This window comes from Muscardinus avellanarius (assembly GCF_963383645.1).
Source record: "Muscardinus avellanarius genome assembly, chromosome: 5".
In the NCBI taxonomy this organism is placed as follows: Eukaryota; Metazoa; Chordata; class Mammalia; order Rodentia; family Gliridae; genus Muscardinus; species Muscardinus avellanarius.
Window position 1 is genome coordinate 138,413,634 of NC_137790.1, and position 21,334 is coordinate 138,434,967.

General features: G+C 41.1%; 1 protein-coding gene across 1 annotated transcript in view; it reads left to right on the forward strand.

The window, feature by feature from the left end:
• The window catches only part of CPNE4 (copine 4), a gene marked incomplete at its 3' end in the record, with an annotated part of 505,001 nt that overhangs the window by 464,794 nt on the left and 18,873 nt on the right, over positions 1 to 21,334 (forward strand). The window contains exons 11-13 of the mRNA XM_080695771.1: positions 3,924 to 4,057; positions 15,763 to 15,817; positions 18,565 to 18,616. Of these exons, the coding sequence (XP_080551897.1) occupies positions 3,924 to 4,057; positions 15,763 to 15,817; positions 18,565 to 18,616 (241 nt within the window). The remainder of the gene's footprint in view (positions 1 to 3,923; positions 4,058 to 15,762; positions 15,818 to 18,564; positions 18,617 to 21,334) is intronic.

The following is a 21,334-nucleotide window of genomic DNA, read 5'->3' on the forward strand; positions in this document are numbered from 1 at the left end:
AATTCCATTGTGTGTCCGTACCATATTTTCATATTCATTTGTCTGTTGATGAACAACTAGGCTGGTTCCATAACGTGGCTCTTGTGGACTGTACAGCTAGAAATGTGGGTATGCGTGTGCTACTATGATATTCTAATTAATCCTTGTGACTAGCTGCCAATGAGTGGTAAGCCTGGATCGTATGGTGGTTCCATTTCTAGTCTTTTTGGGTTTTTTTTTTTTTTTTTTTTTTGTAGTACAAAGGATTGAACCCTGGAGCATTCTACTCTGAGCTTCATTTCCAGACCTATTTATTTTTTTATTTTGAAACAGAGCCTCACTGAGTTGCTGAAGCTGGCCATGAACCTACAATTCTTCTGTCTCAACCTCCCAAGTAATGGGATCACAAGTGGCTCTGTTCCTAATCTGCGGAAATGCCATACTGATCTCTATAGTGATTGTGTTAATTTGCAGTCCCCCCACAATGTATAAGAATTCCTGTTTCCATGAGTAAATTGTAACTGTGTATATACCACATTTTTGTTTCCATTCACTGCTGATGGATACCAAGTTGGTTGCATAACTTGGCTACTATAAATTGCACTGCTATAAACACAGGTATCACTACAACATTCCAACTTCAGTTCCTTTGGAAAGATACCCAAGAGTGGTATGGCTGGGTCATATCTTTTAATGAGTCAAGGGAACTACAGAAAGGGTTAGATGATAAGGATTATTAATGTATTTTCTTTTTCATCAAGCCTATATTGGAATCTCCTGGGATGGAATATCCTTTCTGATTGTCTTAGATGCAGAGGCCGTTTTAATGGGAAAAGTAGAAACTCCAGAGGTCTGCCTGCAGGAGAAAAATACAAGGTTCCCGATCCTGGTATTACCAAGAACAGGCAGCCCAATACCAATCTTCTACCTTCCCATTCTTCCATTACCCTCAAGTGATACTGTCGTCCTCATTCCCCAAAGAAACCTAGCCACCCCTTTCCCTAAATGACATCCAGTTCCACATTAACTATGTCACCATATCCTATTCATTTCCTAACCCAGCGCCTTCAGTCACCATCTCTGCCCCACCCTATGCATTAAAAACCAGCAATTCCAAGATAGAAGATGAAAAGTTGGTAGAAATAAAGTGACATGAATGACAGGCCAGGGGGAGGGAGGCAAGAGAGGGCTGCAAACTGAAGGAGGCACCCACCCCGGGGATGGCGGAGTGTCGGGCAGCCGCTGAGTGCATTCTTACGTCTGAGTCCCAGGCACCTCTTTACATTTACTCCAGGCTCAGCTCTAGGATATGTTATCACAATTATTTTACAAAATATTTTTTTGCCAAGATCCTCATTTGTTCGTGGCACTTCTCTAGACTTCATGATGTTTCCATCCAGGTGACACGGCTGGGCTCTGATGCTGGCAGTTGGTGTCTGTGTGCTGAGATCTTGCCCACACCTAAAGAGAATCAGAGGAACAATTATATTGCTTTTTTTGTGTGGGGGGCTGGGAATTGAACCCAGGGACATTCTATGTCACCATATTTTTTATTCTTTATTTTGAAACAAGGTCTTACTAAGTTGCAGAGGGCCTCACCAGTAGTTAAAGCTGTCCATGAACAGAGTTTCCTCCAGTCTCAGCCCCCCCAACTACTGAGATTACAATCATGTGCCACCACGCCTGGCTACAATTATGTTTCTTTAGTTGTCAATTTTTGTTTTGTTTTGTTTTGGTGGCACTGGGGTTTCTGGAAACCCTTCTACCTCTGGGCTACACTCCCAGACCTATTTTTTATATTTTTATTTGGAAACAGGGTCTCTTAAAGCCACCGAGGCTGGCTTTGAATCTGCGCGATCCTCTTGTCTCCGCCTCCCAAGCACAGGGATTACAAGAGTGCGCCACCACACCCGGCTAGTTGTCAATTTTTTAATGAACTTTTTCCCTCCGGTCTCTATCACCTGATTTCATTCTCTGGCTCAATATCAAGACACCAGCAACCAGGTAGAGTGGCACACACCTGTAATACCAGTACTTAGGAGGCTGAGATAGAAGGATTGCAAGCTCAAGGCCAGCCTCAGAAACTTGGCAAGATTCTGTTTCAAAATAAAAAATAAATATAAGAACATTTCAAAAAAATTTTAAAAATAAAGAGGGCTGAGGGTATAACTTGGAAGTAGAATATCCCTGGGTTCAATCCCCAGTAACATACACACACACACACACACACACACACACACGCATGTGCACATGCACTCCCAAAGAAATGTCATCAATAAAAAGAAATATCATTAATAAAAAGGGATCACATCAATAAAAATTCTACACCGCAGGTTTTCTGAAAATAAACTAGCATAATGGCTATAAAGCAACACAGTGCCTAGCAGAGAGAGGGGCTTCAGCAGCCCCTCCTCGTGCCTTCCCTGCTCTCCAACCTCGCAAGGCCACCTCAGGGCACAACTGCAGTCTCCCCTCCAGCGACCCTTCTCTCCCACGCACTGTCAGTATTCTATCAACACACAGCCCGGGCTGAAAACCTCAGCATGTTCTGACAACAGAATTGAAATCCCACCAAGTTCATTCCCAGCATAGTCCTGTAGAGGGGTGAGGAACGAGAGGAGAAATAAATTTGTATGAAGACATAGAATGGAAAAGAGGCTGCAAGAGAATCCCTACCAGCTTACTGCTTCACTTTTCCAGGCCTTTTGATTTGGTTCCAGGGTTACAGTAGCAGACATGGCTCTGTTTTCCCCAGTCAATCATATTCCTTAACAAAGCATATGGCTTCTTTCCTCTGTCCTTCCACAAAGAATGTCCCATTTGAACAAATTTAATGGAGCATTCCAGTTATTTTTTATCATAGAATTTGCCAAATATAACTTACAGAACATTTTCTATCATAGATTCCACAAGATCCTATGAGAAAAGAGAGCCGTCTGTTATTTGTAAACCAATGGGCTTATTCTACTGCCCCCCAGAAGGAAAGAAAAGAATCAACATAAACATTTTCTTCTTCGCCTAGGACTCCTCATTTTAAACCCCCTTTCTGAAGCATATGCCACTTGTGGGGGGGTTTCTTTCTGGCTTGACTTTTATTTAGATATCTGGTGGTGCTATTGGAAATAAGAAATGGTCCTTCTCATCTGAACACTCTCTGGCTTAAAGCATTTGCTGTTGTTGTTTGTTGTTGAGAAGAGTTTGATGAGTCGACTTTTCTTTGGATGATTAGGAGTTGGGAGGGGAGGGTCACAAAAAAAATTTAAGAAACTGAAGGATAATGACTAGTTGGTGGCAAGAAGGGTATTTCCCTTTTCTACTTCCCAACACATTACCAAAATATTCAGAAATTGTATTTTCTATAGATAGGAGTTTTTGCACAAATAGCAAACCAAAGAATGAGATGTCTTCTAAAGAAATGCTCTTTGCAGAAAACCTGTTACAACCACTTCAAGGCATCTTTCTGCAACTGACCATGGTGGAAATAACAACAGCAGCCTTGTGATAAAGACATTCCAGTATTTTTTAAAAAGAATTTGGTTTTAAGGGATCTTACCTCTCCCTCGGTGATGGAATTTCCTTGCCCAGAAAGCACTTTTCTTAGTGACCTGTAAAACTGGAAGATAGGTATTCTATCTTCACTCTGGCTGCCTAGTGACATGGATCAATAGTGGCTGGGCTTCTCGCCTGTGTATCAAACTCGAGGTCCATTAAAGACAGGGAGAACAGAACTCATGGGAAAGGTATAGAAAGGCCTGGACCAAATTAATAACTAGTTTTACAAGGCACGGTAATTAGTTTCTCTTCCTCCCTCTCTCATTAGTAGGGTATGGAATGTGCAGGGTTTTTTTTTTTCCCATCAGAGGCCACATCTCTCTCCTGGCTCATTACAGTTCCTAGGAGATGCACTCGGTTTGACTCTCTGTTTTTCTATCTGTGTCTTCCAGGTAGCTATAGATTTCACCGCCTCTAATGGGGACCCCAGGAACAGTTGTTCCCTGCACTATATCCACCCTTACCAACCCAACGAGTATCTGAAGGCCCTGGTGGCTGTGGGGGAGATTTGCCAAGACTATGACAGGTAAGAGACTGCAGACCACCTAGAGTCTTCTCTCTCCAGTAGATTCAGATGGTGACTCCTCATTCAGAGGCTCATGAAAAAAATAAATAAATAAACCTTGTCCCAAACATTTCATCTTGTCCACACTGAGGAAACTGAGTGTGTACTGTGCTCACATGTAAAACTTACATCCCTTAATTGGCTTCAAAAACATGGATGGCAACTTTGGTTTCCACTGCATGAGGCGTTAGCAGGTGCCTGGTGCTCAAAGTGCATTGATGGACTGTCATCATCCCAGGCCCACTGAATCAGAACTTGAATCATTAGACAATTCCTACATGACTCGTGTACTTTGGAGTTTCAAAGGCCTGGGTTTATTGGATATTATTTCATCTAATCCTTCAACATGAACCTTCATATGATAGATACTGTTTTGAAAAGGCAGAAGACTATCCAAGGGATATTAAATAATTTGTTGACGATCAACCAGGGGCAGTATTTGAACCCCGATCTATCTTATAGCCTAAGATCATAAGCACTATGCTTTACTGACCTTAAAAGCTGTTAGTAACTTTATCAGTGGTGTGAGTTTGCCCAAGTTCACATCTGTGTGGCCATATGACTAAGCATGTGTGTTTGCTTGCATATATAAAAAACACAATTTTGCAATCAGTATTGTTTCTTCTTGATGGTGAATATTGACCTTTCCCACAAAGAGAATTCCCTGGAAGAAGCTATTTGCATATATTACATTAAACTGAATGAATTCTGCCGTTTCAGTATTTCCAGGTCGAGGTAAAGGTGTTTAGTACTTAAGAAGGCTCTCTGAGGTAGAATCAATGTCAATATAAATATGTGTATATCTCAGTTGACTCGAATATGCTTATAAGACAAGGCTAGTTAGTAATAAACAGCAAATAAATGACCTTTTACACCAAGAAAGTAAAAGAGGCAACTCTGTTCTCCAGGTTTCAGAGAAATTTGTAGGCTCATGTGATTCCTATTCTAATTCCATAATTGATGGCAACCGTATTAGAAGTCTACTGCCCACACACCATAGGAAATGGCAGGTCCTGGCAACCAGAATGTATAGAGAAACAAAGAGGACAGGCTACAGGAAAGGTAGCCTGCTGCTGTGTCTGGATTCAGCTTAGTCATCCCCAGAGACTCAAATAGAGAAGGGGGTAGCTAGGGAATTAACTAACAGGTCCAGTAAAGTCCAAGAGCTTTGGACACTCAGGTCTTTGCTGACACTTCCCCTCCTGTATATCTGGGGCAGGAGGCAATAGTCATTTTAAATTACCTTGTTGAAGTGACACTTCTTATAGCTAACCTTGAGATATCGACTGTAAAGATAACTTGAGTTTCTGCTCTGATTTCCTTAAGCTCCGATGTAGGGAGAGTTCCTAGAGAGGTTTAGATCAGATGGAGATTTCTACCGGGGAGAGGAAAGTATGACAGACTACATCTCTACTATATCAGAAACTTCTCCAAATTCCCCAAGATACAAAACCAGTCTTCCATCTTCTTTCACACATACACACACACACACACACACACACACACACACGCACGCACAAGCACACACACGCATGCGCACACACACACAATAATAATCCATTAAAATAACATGTTAAGAGATAAGAAGGAAGGAAGGAAGGTAATGTTTTCAGAATTCCTAAGTTTTAAATCTTGAAATGCATATTAGAAAGATAAAATTTTCCCAGTGCAGTGGTAGGCATCTGTAATCCTAGCTACCTGGAAGACTGAGGCAGGAGGATCCGTTGAACCCAGGAATTTGACACAAACCTGTGCAACAGAGTGAGACTCTGGCTCAGAAAGAAAAGTCAAAAGTTAAAGTTGGTAAAAGATATCAGCACATATGTCATATAGTAGATGCTTCATAGAAAAAAAAAATCCCTCTGAATCTGCAGGAGAGAAGGCAGTCCAATAGTGAATTCCAAATGGAAAGCCAGTGAGCCCCTGGAAATTGAGATGCCAAAGCTCTCCTGGTTCTTTAGTCAATATACAGGACCTTCTAGAAGCTCGTTTACTACCAGGAGCATTTACTGGACACTTCCTGTTGATTGTCTCCATTTCTTGATTAACTCATGTGCAAAATGCAGATATTATAGTCAGAGTGACCTGTATATCTCTTAAAGTGTTTATTCCTGTAGATCGCAGTGTTTTGCATTCCTCAAATATACAGATCCAATATAAAAAATGAGAATACCTTTGGAGTCACATGAAGAACCATCATAAATAATGCTCTTTAAAATGTAAATAGGGCAGCCGGGCGTGGTGGCGCACGCTTGCAATCCCTGCACTTGGGAGGCGGAGACAGGAGGATCACACAGGTTCGTAGCCAGGCTCGCTGACTTACGAGACCCTGTTTCCAAGTAAAAATATTTAAAAAAATGGGTCTTGGAGTGTAGCCCGGAGGTAGAAGGGTTTCCAGGAATCCCAGTACCACCAAAAAAATGTAAATGGGGTAAGACCGTCATCCCTGCAGAAAATCAACTTTCTACAGCTCAGTGGAGTAAGTTCACTCTTCCTTCCTTCCTTCCTTCCTTCCTTCCTTCCTTCCTTCCTTCCTTTCTTTCTTTTTCCTTCATTTGAAGAAAACAGCTCAACATAAATAGAGGCAAATGTTAAGAAAGAGAAAGATGATTGAAAGATGTTGACTTTCTCTTAAAAGACTCCTAGAAGACCATGTAATGCAAGCTGCTCGCTTGGAAACAGGCAAGGCATTGCAAATCCACCTCTGTGTGGTGGATAGACAATACACAGGCAGAGTCAGGAAATTCAAGTCAGGGCCCTGGAATTAATTTATTCTCACATCAAGGTCAGCGAGGTTGGCACTTACAAAGGAACACTGGAATAAAAACTGACAGAAGGCATCGCTCCCCCTCCTGCAACAACACAGAGGTTTGGAATCCCCATGAGCCTTAGAATTCCTTCCTGCCTCTGACAGCCAAGGGGTTTCTTCCAGCCTTGTATATTCATGGCGACTAGGTCACAAGTAGGCGATCCATGAAGTAGAACAGCTTAAGAGATGCATAAAGCTCTTCTTAGACTGACCTTGATGCAAGCTCCCCCCACATAGCTGGTCCTCGAGCCCCAGAGAACAATCCTACCAGCCTGTTCTATCCCTCCTCCTCCAAAAGAGATGCTGTTGCCTGCATTCTCAGCCTTATCTCCCCAACACAAACACTCACGCACACTTGAACACGTACAAGTGTGTGTGCATCTGCATGCACATGCACACGCACAGACCCACACAAGCTCATACACACCCTACTGGTGGGGACACTACCCCAGCTCCGGTGAGCATCCTGGTCTCTGTACGCTGCTCAAGGCTGCTGCTCATCCATTCCTTGGGACCAGCAAGGATGTAGGTCTCTGTCATGACATAATAAAAAGGCTGGTCTATCTGCTAACAGAATAGGGAAGCTGAACACACTGCTTGGAAGTGCAGGTTGCCATTTTATAGAAGCAGACACCTCAGAGGGGGATGGACATACTGGAAACTGAGAAAGAGCTCTTCTTCCACATCCTGCAAGGTATAGTGCTAGGAGATGAGGCTAGAATTGGAACCCAGCATGACAGCAATTTTAAAGTGCAGAGTGTCAGGTTAGTAATGAGAAAAGGGGATCCTGGAGTAGTACCACCTTTTCCACTCTGCCAATACCAGTCAGTCCTTCTCAGCTTTGGCTGCACACTAATAGCACATGGAAAGCTTTAAAATATGCTCCTGCATAGCCCCACACACAGGACTCCAAGTTAACTGTCTGATATGCGTTCTGCAATCAGGATTTTTTTCTCTTGTGATTTTCTAATTTTATTGTTGCATTGCAGTTACACATCATAATGAGGCTCAGTGTGATAAAGACATGCATGCACCAAGGCATGTCCTGTTACATCCCACTCTGCTTCTCCTCCTCCCTCCCTTCACATTTGTGAAGTTATCGCAATGCCTTCATATATTGATGTAATATTATTTGAACTGTTTCCTTCCTCCGTCCTCTTTCTTTCCATCCTTAAATCCCTTCCCCAAACTTTTTCCATTTTTCCATTACTCACTCCCTCTCCCTCTCCCTCTCCCTCCCCCTCCCCCTCTCCCCCTCCCTCCCTCCCTCTCTCTCTCTCTCTCTCTCTCTCTCTCTCTCTCTCTCTCTCTGGATAGAAAACATAAGACCTTTGACTTTGTGAAACTCATTGATCTCACTTAGCACAATATTTTCTAGTTCTATTCATTTTTCTGCAAATGGCATAGTTTTGTTCCTCTTCATGGCTGTGTAGAATTTCATTATGTGTATATAACACATTTTCTTTATCCATTCATCTGTTGATGGACATCTGCATCGGTTCCATAATTTGGCTATTGTGAACTGTGCTGCTATAAACATGGATATGGATTTTTTTTAATTCTATAAGGTATCCAGGGTGGAAACCTTATTAAGTCAGAAGAGACGCTCAGGTGTCCTCACGGCATCTAATAAGTTCCAGGTACCTCAGATAATGCAATAAAGACAAAACTTCATAGAGGACAGTTTTCCCCCGGATAGCTCAGTCTCGTGGAAGAGAACGTCACGTGAACAGTCACAGCTCAGCATGGCCAAGGTGGCCTTTCTCTGTCTAAGCAGGATACAGAAAGGAAGGAAGGAGGCCTGATCACGGAGGGAGTCCCGAGGAAGGTGACTTCTGGGCTGCCAGTTCTGCCCGCTTTTGTTATTCACGTTTGGATGATCTATTAGAACCTGGATGTGCCATTAAATCCTGGTACAAGATCAGCCTCCTCGGGAGAGCAGAGTCAATCGGGGTGATAAGAAAGAGAGTGGGATCCTGGTGACAGACCTGGGCTCAAATCCCAGCTCTGCTACCCCTATTCCCATGAAAGGTAGGGTGTCTAGGTCTCCATTTCTTTGATTACAAATTGAAGTTGTATCTAACCTTTGTTGAAGAATGGTGGTCGTAAGGATTATCTCTAAAGTGGCTATCAAGCACAGGTTCTGCCTGTGGTAAATAATAAATAGTAGAAGGCATCATCTTAATCTTCCTAAATTTACTTATTTATTTTGTGGTACTGGGCATTGACCCCAGGGGTGCTCTGCCACTGAGATACATGGTTTTGTATTTTTTTTTTTAAATCAGGGCCTTGCTAAGTTGCCACACACCACCCTTGAACCTGTGATCCTCCTGTCTCAGCTTCCCAAGTACTGGGATCGAAGTACTGGGGTTCAAAGCCAGCCTCAGTTACTTAGTGAGACCCTCAACAACTTTGTAAAACCCTATTTCAAAGTAAAACAGGGCTGATGTATAGTTCAGAACTAGAATGGCCCTGGATTTAATCCTCAATTACTCCTCCCCACAAAGAATAAACTGAACACAAAATGAGAAAGGATGAGAGGTCAAATCTGAAGGTCATCTTGGATCATGGGTCTTTTTTAAATTTTTATTTATTTTTTGCTCATTCGCCCCTAAAAACAATTTTGTAAAAATGTGAAGCTCTCATTCTTTTTTCATTGAAATCTAACATTTTATCATGAGCATAAATAGTGATGAAGGATGAAGATTCTAGTATATTGTAAATATGGACCTTTAAAAATGAACACTTACATAACTCTTGTGATTACCCAGTAGAATCCAAATGCCATCGCTATTTGATATACACTCTCATCCATTTAAAAATTACCTGAACGAGCTCTTCAGTTTCAGCAGAATTTAATTATTTCTTCTTTTTTATGGACTCATTTTCCATTTCTTTCCCCCACTGAATTTTATCCTCATATGTCTTAGGAACTTTGGTTTGAAATCTTTGTATTTGTCTCTGTATCATGTATTTTTCCTCTAGTAAAGCATAAATACTATGTAGGTTTCTTTTTTAATTTCTAATTTTTGCCATGATCAAAATATTTAAGCGATTTTATTCATTCATTTTATTTCTTTATTTTTATTTATTTATTGCAGTACTGGGGATGAAATCCAGGGGCATTCTACTTCCAATCTACACCCCCAGCCCTATTTTTTTTTTATTCTTTATTTTGAAACAGGGTCTCACTGAGTTGCAGAGGGCCTCACTTAGTAGCTGAGGTTGTCAGCGAACTGTGATCCTCCTGTCTCAGCCTCCCAAATGCTAGGATTATGAGCATGCGCCACCACGCCCAGCTCTAAACTATTTTAAAAATAATCTTCTGGGTTGAATTTTATTAGAATTTACCAATCAATAATGCATAATTGATCAAAACAACGTACATGAATTAGAAATTTTAGTATTTAAATACTGCTTCTAAGAAATAAAAACTAGCCAGGCATAGTGTTACACACCTATAATCCCAGTACATGGAGACTGAGACAGGAGGAATACAAGTTCAAGACCAGACTCAGCAGTTAGTGAGGCCCTCAACAACATGGTGAGACCCTGCTTCAAATTTTAAAAATTTTACTCATCAGAGGTAAAATGTTCCTGGATTCAATTCCCAGTACCACACACACACACACAAAGTAAAATCTTACTGGAAATCAGATGTTCATGAAATAGATAGTGGGTTTTTTCAATTTAATTTACATGTCAATGGATAAGAGTTATTTACCCGTTACTAGAATAGGAGAGTCTAGAATCCAGCTTCTTGACTTTGTGAATATACACGCAAAAAAAAAAAACTTGTTATGATAAATGGCATATGGAAATGAAAAAAGTCTAATGGTCAGTATTCCTGGATCCTTCCCACTGTAATTTACAATCATCCAAAATCATGGAGTGGTCAATCATCAAAATATATTCTTAATGATCTACTAGTAGACATTTGCACTTCCTAAAAATTTTTAGAAGCAAAAACTGTCCACTCTCCAAAGCCATTTCCTATGAATCATTCACTTTTCAAACTGTTCCTTTATTTGATGCTTCAAAGTTTGTGTACTCTGAAATAATGCACCGTGGTGCTTACGATTCAGAACAGGTAAAGAGAAAGGGTAATTGTGGAAGGAAAGGTGCGAATGGAGAACAGGCCTCTCCATCACAGACGTTCCCAAATCAGCTTGAGCAGAGAACATGCATGACAGTAGAAGGACTGAATACTGGTTTTCTTAAAGAAAAAAGAGACCCAAAAAAAAAGCAATCTCTCATATCCCCCAAAGGGCTTCGCGTTGCCATAAACCTTACGTTTAAGATGACTACTTCAGAGAATGGTCTTTAATAAATATCTAGATGTCCTGATGCTCCACCTCCTTGTGGATAGAGGAATGTCTTTACTTCTATAACTTCTTGCTGTATTTCAGTGGTGGTTTGTTTTTCTTCTCAACAGTAAAGATACAAAATGATGGTTTCAAGACCAAATTCTCCAACTGGAGATCATTTGACCATGATCATTCCCTAAGAGGTTCAGGACATCTTACTCATTACCCTGAAAGAACATGAGCTTTTTTATTGTATTTTATGCTATTATATTCTGGCAGTAAAAAGCATTGCTTTTACCTATGTGGTGATATTCCCCAGGCTCTGAAGATTGGCCGTCTGTGCTAGTCATTTTCCCAATAGTGGCTAAATGGCCCTTGTGCTCAGGACAGAATGGATCCAGTCATGAATTCTTTGGAGTATGGGCATATTGGTGCTTTGTTTGGTGTTCAGCTTGCCTTCTCTGACTTCTTGCATAAGACTCCTTTCTGCCTGGTTTTCCTTTGAAACAGGAAGAATGGATGCATAAATCTATTGTGCTGAGGCTTGGAAATTTTTCATCAGTATGTTTGTTAGTTAGAGGCTCGGTGGTGGTAAACTTCAGAGAATTTGTCCTCCTGACTCATTAATTATTTCCCTTGTGGGTGATGCATTTTTCATACCTTCGCACTAAAAACAAAACAAAAAAATTACATAACTGGGCATCACACTCAGCAAACTTCAAGTTTCCAAGGGTATCTTAGAAGGTACAGAGAAATATTGTCAAGGCTGGGACACTGGGTTAGTGATTATAAATGGGCATAATACTCAGCCATAAAGAAGAACAAAATTATGCTATTTGCAGAAAAATGGATGGATCAGAGAAAATTATGCTAAGTGAGATCAGCCAGTCACAGAAAGTAAAGGACCAAATGTTTTCTCTCATATGTGGAAACCAGAGAGAAAATGGGAAGCCAAAGAGACTTCAGATAAATGAGAAGAGAATTCAGTAAAATGGTGGGAGGGGATTAAGGGATAGGAAGGGAGTGGCAGGGACCAGGTTGGGGGAGACTTAATGGAGGAAATAGTTCAGATAATGCTATCATCATATGCAGAATTATCAGTACCGATCTCAATAACGTGTGCAGGGAAAAGAAGGGGCCAGGGTGGGATCCAGAGGGAAATGCACCAAGTGCTGTGTGGACATATGTTTCTATCACTCTCAGCCTTATTATTATGTAGAATTGCAATGCACCAATAAAAGTATACTTGAAAAAAAAAAGAAATGGGGAGAAAATTGGATCTCGCCCCCGCTAAACTCATCAAAGAAGTAATGAAAAATGTGGAGCCTCCTGTATTTCTTGGTTTTCACTTCTAAGCCATCTTTGAGTTGGAAGAAGCAGGACCCAACCTCCACCCAGGAAAGCCTTCTTCAGACTTAGTTGAACATCTCTCCTCATCTACAGCCCTTAAGTTAAGGAGGAATGGCTGAGGCAAAGCATTTTGCTATTTGCAAGGACCAGAAGTATATCTTCTCAGAGCTGTGGCTCATCCTCAGAGGCTCTCGGTGTATCAGCACTAATGCTCTCTCTAATGCACGCTTGATGTTTGACCAAAAAGTCTGGATTGACACCATGAGAGGAAAGGAGGAGCTGGTGGTTTGCTGGAGAATTTAGACTTTGGTTTCAAAGAATGCTGGCTCCCTTCTACCGCTGACTGTGAATTTGTCAAGTTGTCTGTGTTCTGGTAAAGCTTTGTCAAAGCCATCATTAATGACTCCACGGTGAAGGGAGGAAGTCTGGCTTTGCTTACGTTGACTTTGTCAGAGTCAATCAAACTTGGGGGAAGAGGTAATATTCTCTTTTGCTTACCAAAAATTCTAGTCAGGACTCAACCCTAATACTAATTTCTTTTTCTTCTTGACTCACTCTGTGAAGAACTGAGAACTGTAGGAACTGCTCTGTCCTACAGATAATCTTAATCATTTATCATCTTAGTGATTTAAATTCATGGATTATAAAATGACAACAAATCTCAGTTGTGTTCTCAATGGGAGAGGAAGTCAAAGATAGAAGCAAGAAATAATGGCATAAGCAGAGCATGCTTTTCAACAAGATCAACATTTGAACACTTGCTGAAAGGAGGTCTCATTTGCTGACTAGTCAGATGGCTTGGGATTGTTCATAGAAATTCAGGTTTAAATATTATAGCCATTGCTTTACAATGGTATAACAGAAAAGGTGTGGACTTTGGAATCACACAGTCCTTCCAGGGAATCATGTTAGGCTACTTACTTAGCTTTCCTGAGACTCCACTTACTCATCTGTGAAATGGAAGTGAAATTAAGCAGAATTTCTAAAGTTGTGTGAGAGTTAAATAAGTATTTACATTGCCTAGCATGGCACCAGTACATTGTATGTGCCAATAAATGTTAATTCTTCTCTTCCACATTCTCTTACCTATAGTACAGTAGAGTTCTGATATACTACACATAAATGAGTACATTAGATGGGGAATTTCCAGTGGGCATAAGAGGAACCAAGCCAATGGACATAGATGGGTTTTCATAAGAATTCTCCTTTCTTTATATAGCCACATTTTGGTGGGAGGGGGTTTCTGGAGATTGGACTCATTAGTCAGTAACAAAAAAGTAAGAAATCAGATGCTTTCCCTACTATGCAGAAGCTAGGGAGAAAAGGGGTCATAGGAGAAACTCTAGACGAAAGAGGAGAAACCATAGATGAGCAAATAAGGAGTTCTACCTCTGGACTACACCCCCAGCCCTTTTTACTTTTATTTTGTTTTATTTTTTATTGGTGTATTGTAGTCATGCATCTTAATGGAGTACAAGATGGTGGAGGCACACATGCACACATCACTCAATTAGACCTTCCCCAATTCCCACCCCATTTCCTCCCCCTCCCTCCTTCTCATGTTTGGCTTAGTGATTGACTTTGATATGTTTGTGAATGTCCATCATGCACATTAGGGGATTTCCCTCTTCCCCCTCCCATCACCTCCAGTTAGGTCTCCTTATTTGCTCATCTATGGTTTCTCCTTCTTCGTCTAGAGTTCTTCCTATGACCCTTTTTCTCCCTAGCTTCTGCATAGTAGGGAAAGCATCTGACTTCTTACATTTTTGTTACTGACTAATTTCACTTATCATAATGTTCTCCCATTCCATCCATTTCCCTGTAAATTACATAATTTTGTTCTTCTTTATGGCTGAGTAAAATTCCATTGTATACATATCCCATAGTTTTGTAATCCTTTCATGTGTTAATGGACATTCCATAGTTTGGCTATGGTGAGTGTGTGCTAGGAATAGAGATATGTATACATTAGTTTGGTAGCTTGGTTGCCTTTCTTTTGGGTAGATACCCAGAAGTGGTATTGCTGGATCATATGGTTAAGTTCATTCCCATTCTTCTCAGGATCCTTCATACTGTTTTCCAAAGTGGTTGCACTAATCTGCAATCCCACCAACAATGTATTAGAGTTCTCACTTCTCCACATCCTCCCCAGCGTCTGTTATTGTTTGTGTTTTGAATGATTGCCATTCCAGTTGCAGTTTGGTGAAATCTCAGGGTATTTTTGATTTGCATCTCTGATTGCTAATAATGTTGAGCGTTTTTAATACACTGATTGACCATTTGAAATTTTTATTTTGAAACAGGGTTTCACTATGTTCTTGATGCTGGACTCAAATCTGCCATCCTCCTGTTTTGGCCTCCCAAGTACTAGGATTATAGGCATGTGCCACCATACCCAGTTTAGGCCTGTCTTAATTATTTAAATTTATAGATTATCATATCATTGAATACCTATTGAGCACCCATTCTATGGGAAGCACAATGATGAAGTCAGGGAAGAGAGCAGTTGAAATGCAAATATGTTAATACAAAAGACAGGGTCTCTTTGAGTTCAAGAATTAAGAAAATACACGCAAGTGACTTATCACTGCTTGTATGTGCTAAGCTGGTGGGCAAATCTTGGCAAGCAGCTAGCCTTAGAAGCCTTCCACTACTTTTTAATATTCCTTTGGATTCCAACTTTTGTGTACTTGAATTCTGGCTTTAGTTAGCAATATTATTTTGGGGAAATTGCGTTACCTCTCAAGGTACTTTCCCAGGTGCAAAATTAGAATACAACCTCTCGTTTTAAAAATATTTAGAGATGCTATGTAATATATAATATAATATGTAATCTTAATATAATCAGCTGTAGAATTGCCTAATTCGTGCTCATTTTTCAAAGGAAATAGAAAGTCAGGGCAGGGGTGGAGAGATGTGTAAATTCTGGGTCCATTTTATTCTTTGGTGTCAAATCAAACAAAAAGTTAAGGGAAGAAGTTGTAGACTAAGGCCTGTGATAAACTTAGGGAATTATTTATTGGTTTCAAGTATCCATGCTATTGCTATTGCCACCAATAATCAAGAGGTGTGAGTCAGCATTTGGTAAAGCATGCCTCTTAGTAAGGTCTTATCAAGGCCACTTTTCCTCCTTAAGTGAATATGCAACTTCTTTTCTTATTTCTTCTCTTTTTAATTTTTTTTCTGAATTCTAATTCCAGTGACAAGATGTTCCCAGCCTTTGGGTTTGGTGCCAGGATACCACCAGAGTACACAGTGAGTAAAGATGACTTCTTTCACTTTGTTGTAGTCTAAGGACAATATGGATTTGTGACAGTACAGTCACACTTTTGGCTCTTGATATAACCGTGTCAGTATGTCCCAAAGAGTCCTAATGGCCACCATAACTATAAAATCAGCTTCTCAGAGCTTATATTAGAAGAAATCCCATTCCCTGGTATTCTGAGTGGGAATGGTCCAAACAAGGGGTTCCATTGTTTAGCTCCCTATAGATAAGGCAGAGTCCACAAAGGAAACACTCTAACAGTTGGTCTCCAGGAGCTCAAAATATCCATTCAGATCTCTGAAGGGAAACATTTTATTGACAACCCCACCCAACTTTGAAAGTTTATGATAATGAGATCTACAGACCCCTTCACCCCAGGGCTCTGAATCCTAGACACAGAGAAGTGCTGAAGAAAAAGGATATATGTCTGGGACAAGTCAGAAACTGAAAAGTTCTTATGAAGACAATGGAATTCTGTTTGGTTTGGGTCCTGATTTCTCAAGACACAAAAAAGGCAAAAATTACATATTGAGAGAGATGTGCTGTGATGGAATTGAGTTCCTCTACCGTGGTCTACCAGATGCCCCTGTGAAATGCTCTACACAGAGAATGCCTCTGGGCAGACAAGTCTCTCAAGAAGCAGCAGACCCCCTGCCCCAGCCTCTGAGGTCCAAGCTAAGTACAAGTAGCACTACCCAGTCATTTTTTTCTATGTCTGAGCTGCAAGTCAGCAAGCACATGCCAATGGTTGCTCATCACCAGAGCTGTCAGATCAGAGACTACTCCCCCTTTCTGTGTCCTTTTTGAAAGAGTTGATCTCCCTGTGACTTCTGGGTGAGCAATGGATTGAGTGGCAGGTCTCCTTGACCTGCCCTCTTTCTTTTCTTTCTACCCTACACTGGCCTCCCTGATAGGCAGGCAGAGCTACAGAATCCCAGCGGCATTTGTTAGAACACATGGGGAAGAAGAATATAGATAGGAGTTGTTGACTGACAGCATGTAGACTTTATTCAGGCCAAAAATATATTTGACATGCTTGCTTACTAAAGAATTAGGCAATTTTATACAAAATGTTAGATTTTTGGTTTCTCCAAAAAAGCCCAAAGGCCTGGAAATACTAAGCTTAAAAGATGACCTATTCAAGGATAAGCTGAGGCTGAGGAGACACAGCTCCCTTCAGATGGAGTATCAGTTCCAGGACATGGGCAATCCCTACAGAGATACTGGTATGCAAATCTGGAATGTGCCTCGGCTATCAGTCACCAGCTCAACTATACAGAGGAGGTGCTTGAGGGTCCACCACCATACCCATGCCAGGTAGTCTTCCAGCATTAGATTGGCCAGCAGGGCTGACAACTATAAAGCACAGCTTGTCCCAGACCTTCCTTTTCTCATCTGTGACCTCTTCCTGCTACTCTTGCTGGAGTAACTTACCCCTCTGCTATTTTCTGAAGTTCTTGTGTTACTTGAACCTCATCCTGGCCATCAGCTAACCTACTCTTCTTGCTATCCCCAAAGGTTTCTCTCATATTCCCCTACTTCTGGTCTCAGAAATCCACTCAAATACCCATATTCCATTCCTAATTTCCCCTCTGCCCCAGATAGACACTGATAATCTGAGCCGTTAAGGAATACCCCCTAGAGAATTTACAAGACCACCATGACTTATGTCTCTAGAATGAACTCTCAGAGTTTTCACTGAAACTGAGATACAAACACTTCTGACTTTGTGTTTGTCCCCCTCCTCCAGGAACAGACCTGGAAACAAGTATTTGGATGTAACTCATGTGGGCAGGCAAAGTTAGGTCTGAAGGCCAGAGGTATATAAATGCATAAGGTAAATCAAGCAGGTAAGAGAGTTGCAGGTCAGCTCACTTGCTTGAAAGTATCAAGGGCAAGGGAATATGAGACAGGCACGCAAAAGCATTACCTATAACTTCCCACAAGGAAAGGGGGTGTGTTCTAACACCCATCTTATAGCACCAAAGAGTCAGCACTTGGAAATTGCCTTTGAAATGGAATTCCCCACCAAATTTCAAGTGATTCAGCATAAATGTTCAGATGCCAGAACATCCATTTCTTTTATCAGGTTTTGTAAAGAAAAAAGTAAATAACATGTTATTTGACCTTATGCATAGGTCCTGTCAGGTAAGCAGGATTTGTGTTGCAAGATTACAGGGTATATTATTTTATTCGTTTTCAAAAGTAGAATACAGTCTATTTTACCTGAATATTATGTGAAAGTCCTCTCCCATAATAAATCTTCATATCACATTAGAATGATTCTTAAATGTCAACAGCTTAGCTGGGTCTTTATAAGCATCACCATGTTGAGCAGACAGCTTGGAAGACTGAGTTATCAGTTTTTACATCACTGAGGCCAAATAGAACTCACCCAAATCTAAGCCCCCGTTTGTGGCCAATTCTATCTAGAAATTCTTTAGAGTTCCATTTTTTTCTGAAATCTTTTCTTGGATTTTTTTTTATATACCTTATTTCCTCCTGCTGCCAGCATTTATCTGATTCCAAAAAATCTTCTGTCACCTCAACTCCACAGGGAACTTAGAATTCACCCTCCATTGCAGAGTGATTGTATAATGGCTTAAAATGGTCCCTGCTGCTGAACATATTATGAATGTAACAGCATTTGTTTGCAAACTCTCAGCCCTGGTGCTTCCTCACTGGAGTAAACTTGTAATTCTCCTTTCGTCCTTTTTTAATGTTAATTGGTGTCTAGGTCTCTCATGACTTTGCAATCAACTTTAATGAAGACAGCCCAGAATGTGCAGGTAAATCACAGCATGAAAGAAAATCCGTGTCTCCTAGCCTTTCCATTTATACCTTTGCCAATTTGGAGTCTCTCCAGTGATGTAGTATGTCAGCTATGACTATCCACGACAGAGAGGTGGCTGTTCTGGATATGAGCAAGCTGTGCTTCTCCAAAGGTAGCAGAGAGTCACAAGAGCAGAACAACAAAATAAGAGCTAGACGCCAGGGACGGCAGTGCACAGGTGATCTCTGGTTCCGGGACAGCCTTGGCAACTTAGTGAAACCATCAGCAACTTAGTAAGACCCCATTTCAAAATAAAAAAGTGAAACAGTTGCTCAGGTGTGAAACACCTGAAAAGTGAAACACCTCAGTACCAAACAATGTTAATAATGATGATGATAGTTAACAAAACAGAATCAGAAGAGAATTGAGCTTGCAGAAAGAATATTGATCTCAATCTTGTAGTTCTCTGGCAAAGAGAAGGAAGAGGAGTAGGAGGGAAGAAGGAGGAGAGGAAGAAGAAGGAGAATGGAGGAGAAAAGAAGAGAAGAAGGGGAGAAAGGAGGAAGTGAAGGAGAAAGAGGAAGAAAGAAAAGAAAGAGGAGGAGGAAGAAGGGAGGAAGAGAGGAGAAGAGAAAGAGGAATTTTACCTGGGGATCTGTGATTGAGATATATTTTTACTTTTCAAGTTTTCCTCAAGTACCTAGTCTTCACAACTTCCCACGTGTATAGATATGAGGAGATGGGGAAACATTGCAATAACGTGACACTTCCTGCCTGTTGGCAAGCACATGGGCTCAGTGATTATGAACAAGTATTTTCCTGGCTTTATGCCAAAAAGAGCCTGTTCAAAGTTTCTATCTGGCCCATGTTTCATGATTCCCAGCCCAGAAGTTACTCGACACGGTTCCACAAAATGATGATGCTGGGACTGTGGTGGTAATTTCGAAGATAAATTTTGTTCTAGAAAGGTTTCTCCAGTTTACTAAATAACAAATAGAGCTGAGTGCATGTGTTGCTATGAAGATCGTAAGACATTTGTAGAGTAAAAACATGCACAGTTCTCTCCTCCTTCTCATCAGGGAGGCAGCAGCTGTGCAAAGGTTAATTCAGATCCAGTGAAGTGTGTGCGTGGAGCCGCCAACAGTTTCTTTCACAAACTTGACAATGTCCAAGAATATGATAGACATATCACTAGGTCCAAGCATAGCAAGCTCTGAGACCTGATTCTCATGCTGTCATTATTCCCTCCCCAGACCCCTCACCCCAGTTTATTTGACTTAGACTCCCCTCTTCCCCAGCCATCCCCATGCTTTAACTACATAGTATTTTTCCACCAACGCAGAATAAAAGACATACATTAGTGTTAACCTGTTCCACACTCTGAGAATTCATCTGCCTGCTATTTTTGGAAGGGAAATCAAATTTGCTTATCTTGAACAAAAACTTGAGAACTGAAAAAGATAAGGTGCTTCCATCCAGCCTCATGAGACTGCATAGTGATTGGGCATCTGTCTCTGGAGCGGTAGGCATCTGTACTGGGGGCAGGGCAGAGGAGGTGCAGCATCTTTAATGCAATTGGAAACATGTATAGGGCAGAATGGAACGGAATGTTCTCATCCAAATTATGCAAAAGCTGACTTGAGAGGTGCATAGTGGCTGTGGAGAACAGTCTCAAGAGTGAATTATGTGCATCCCTCTAGCCAAAATCAGGAGCTGTTTTGGGGTAAAAAGAGACAGGAGGATGAACTGAAACAAGAGAAAACAGGAGGTACTGCAGGCAGGGATGCTGTGAAGAGCTATGAGAATAAAAATTATTTGTAATAGTATTGGTACTGTAGAATTGGTCCAATTATGTGAAATGTGGCCAAGACTCACCACATCTGGAGAAGCTACACAGCAGGGCTGTCCCTCCACCCAGATCCCCGTCCTCTACTATCTCCTGGGATCACAAAGACTTCTAAGGACTGCAAGACCCTCTAGATGAGATGCCGATGATGGTGCACATCTTTGTCTGAGATGTAGTCCCCAGTAGATGAACACACCAGCTGCTTTGCTTGTTCGTACACACTTGGTGAGTGGTCTCATATGCTCAACACTGCCTCTGGCTCTTTGGGAGATAAAAAATGAGTAAGCCTTGATTCTTGCCCACGAGGTGTCATATGGAGAGATGGTCAGATGTACACATAACTCTTATAGGTGTCTTATAAAGTCAACCAGATGGTGTGAAACCAGGAGCTCACTGAAGCCAGCCTGATTAGTTTCTGCAATCACTGTTCTTAGAGCCAGACAGACCTGGGTTTCAATATCGAGTCTACAGCTGACTTGCTACATCACCTGGGGCAGACTATTTAACCTTTCTGAACCTATAAAATGTCTAAAACATGTTCGTTATGCTATGAGAATGTAATAAAACATATGTAAAATGAAATATTAGGGAACGTTTGTAAAAATGGATGACATTTACTAGAGCTTTCAAAGACGATGATTTTGATCGGGGAGGAGACAGCAACTTCAACTATAGGGTATTTCTTTGTGTGTTAAGAACATAAATCTGAACAGGGTGTGGTGCCATATACCCATAATTCTAGCACTTGGGAGGCTGAGGCAGGAGGATTGCAGGTTTAAGGCCAATCTCACCAATGTAGTAAGACCCTCAATTGCTAGATCCTGTTTCAAAATAAAAAAATAAAAAAGACTGGGGGTGTGGCTCAGAGGTAGAATGCCCCTAAGTTCA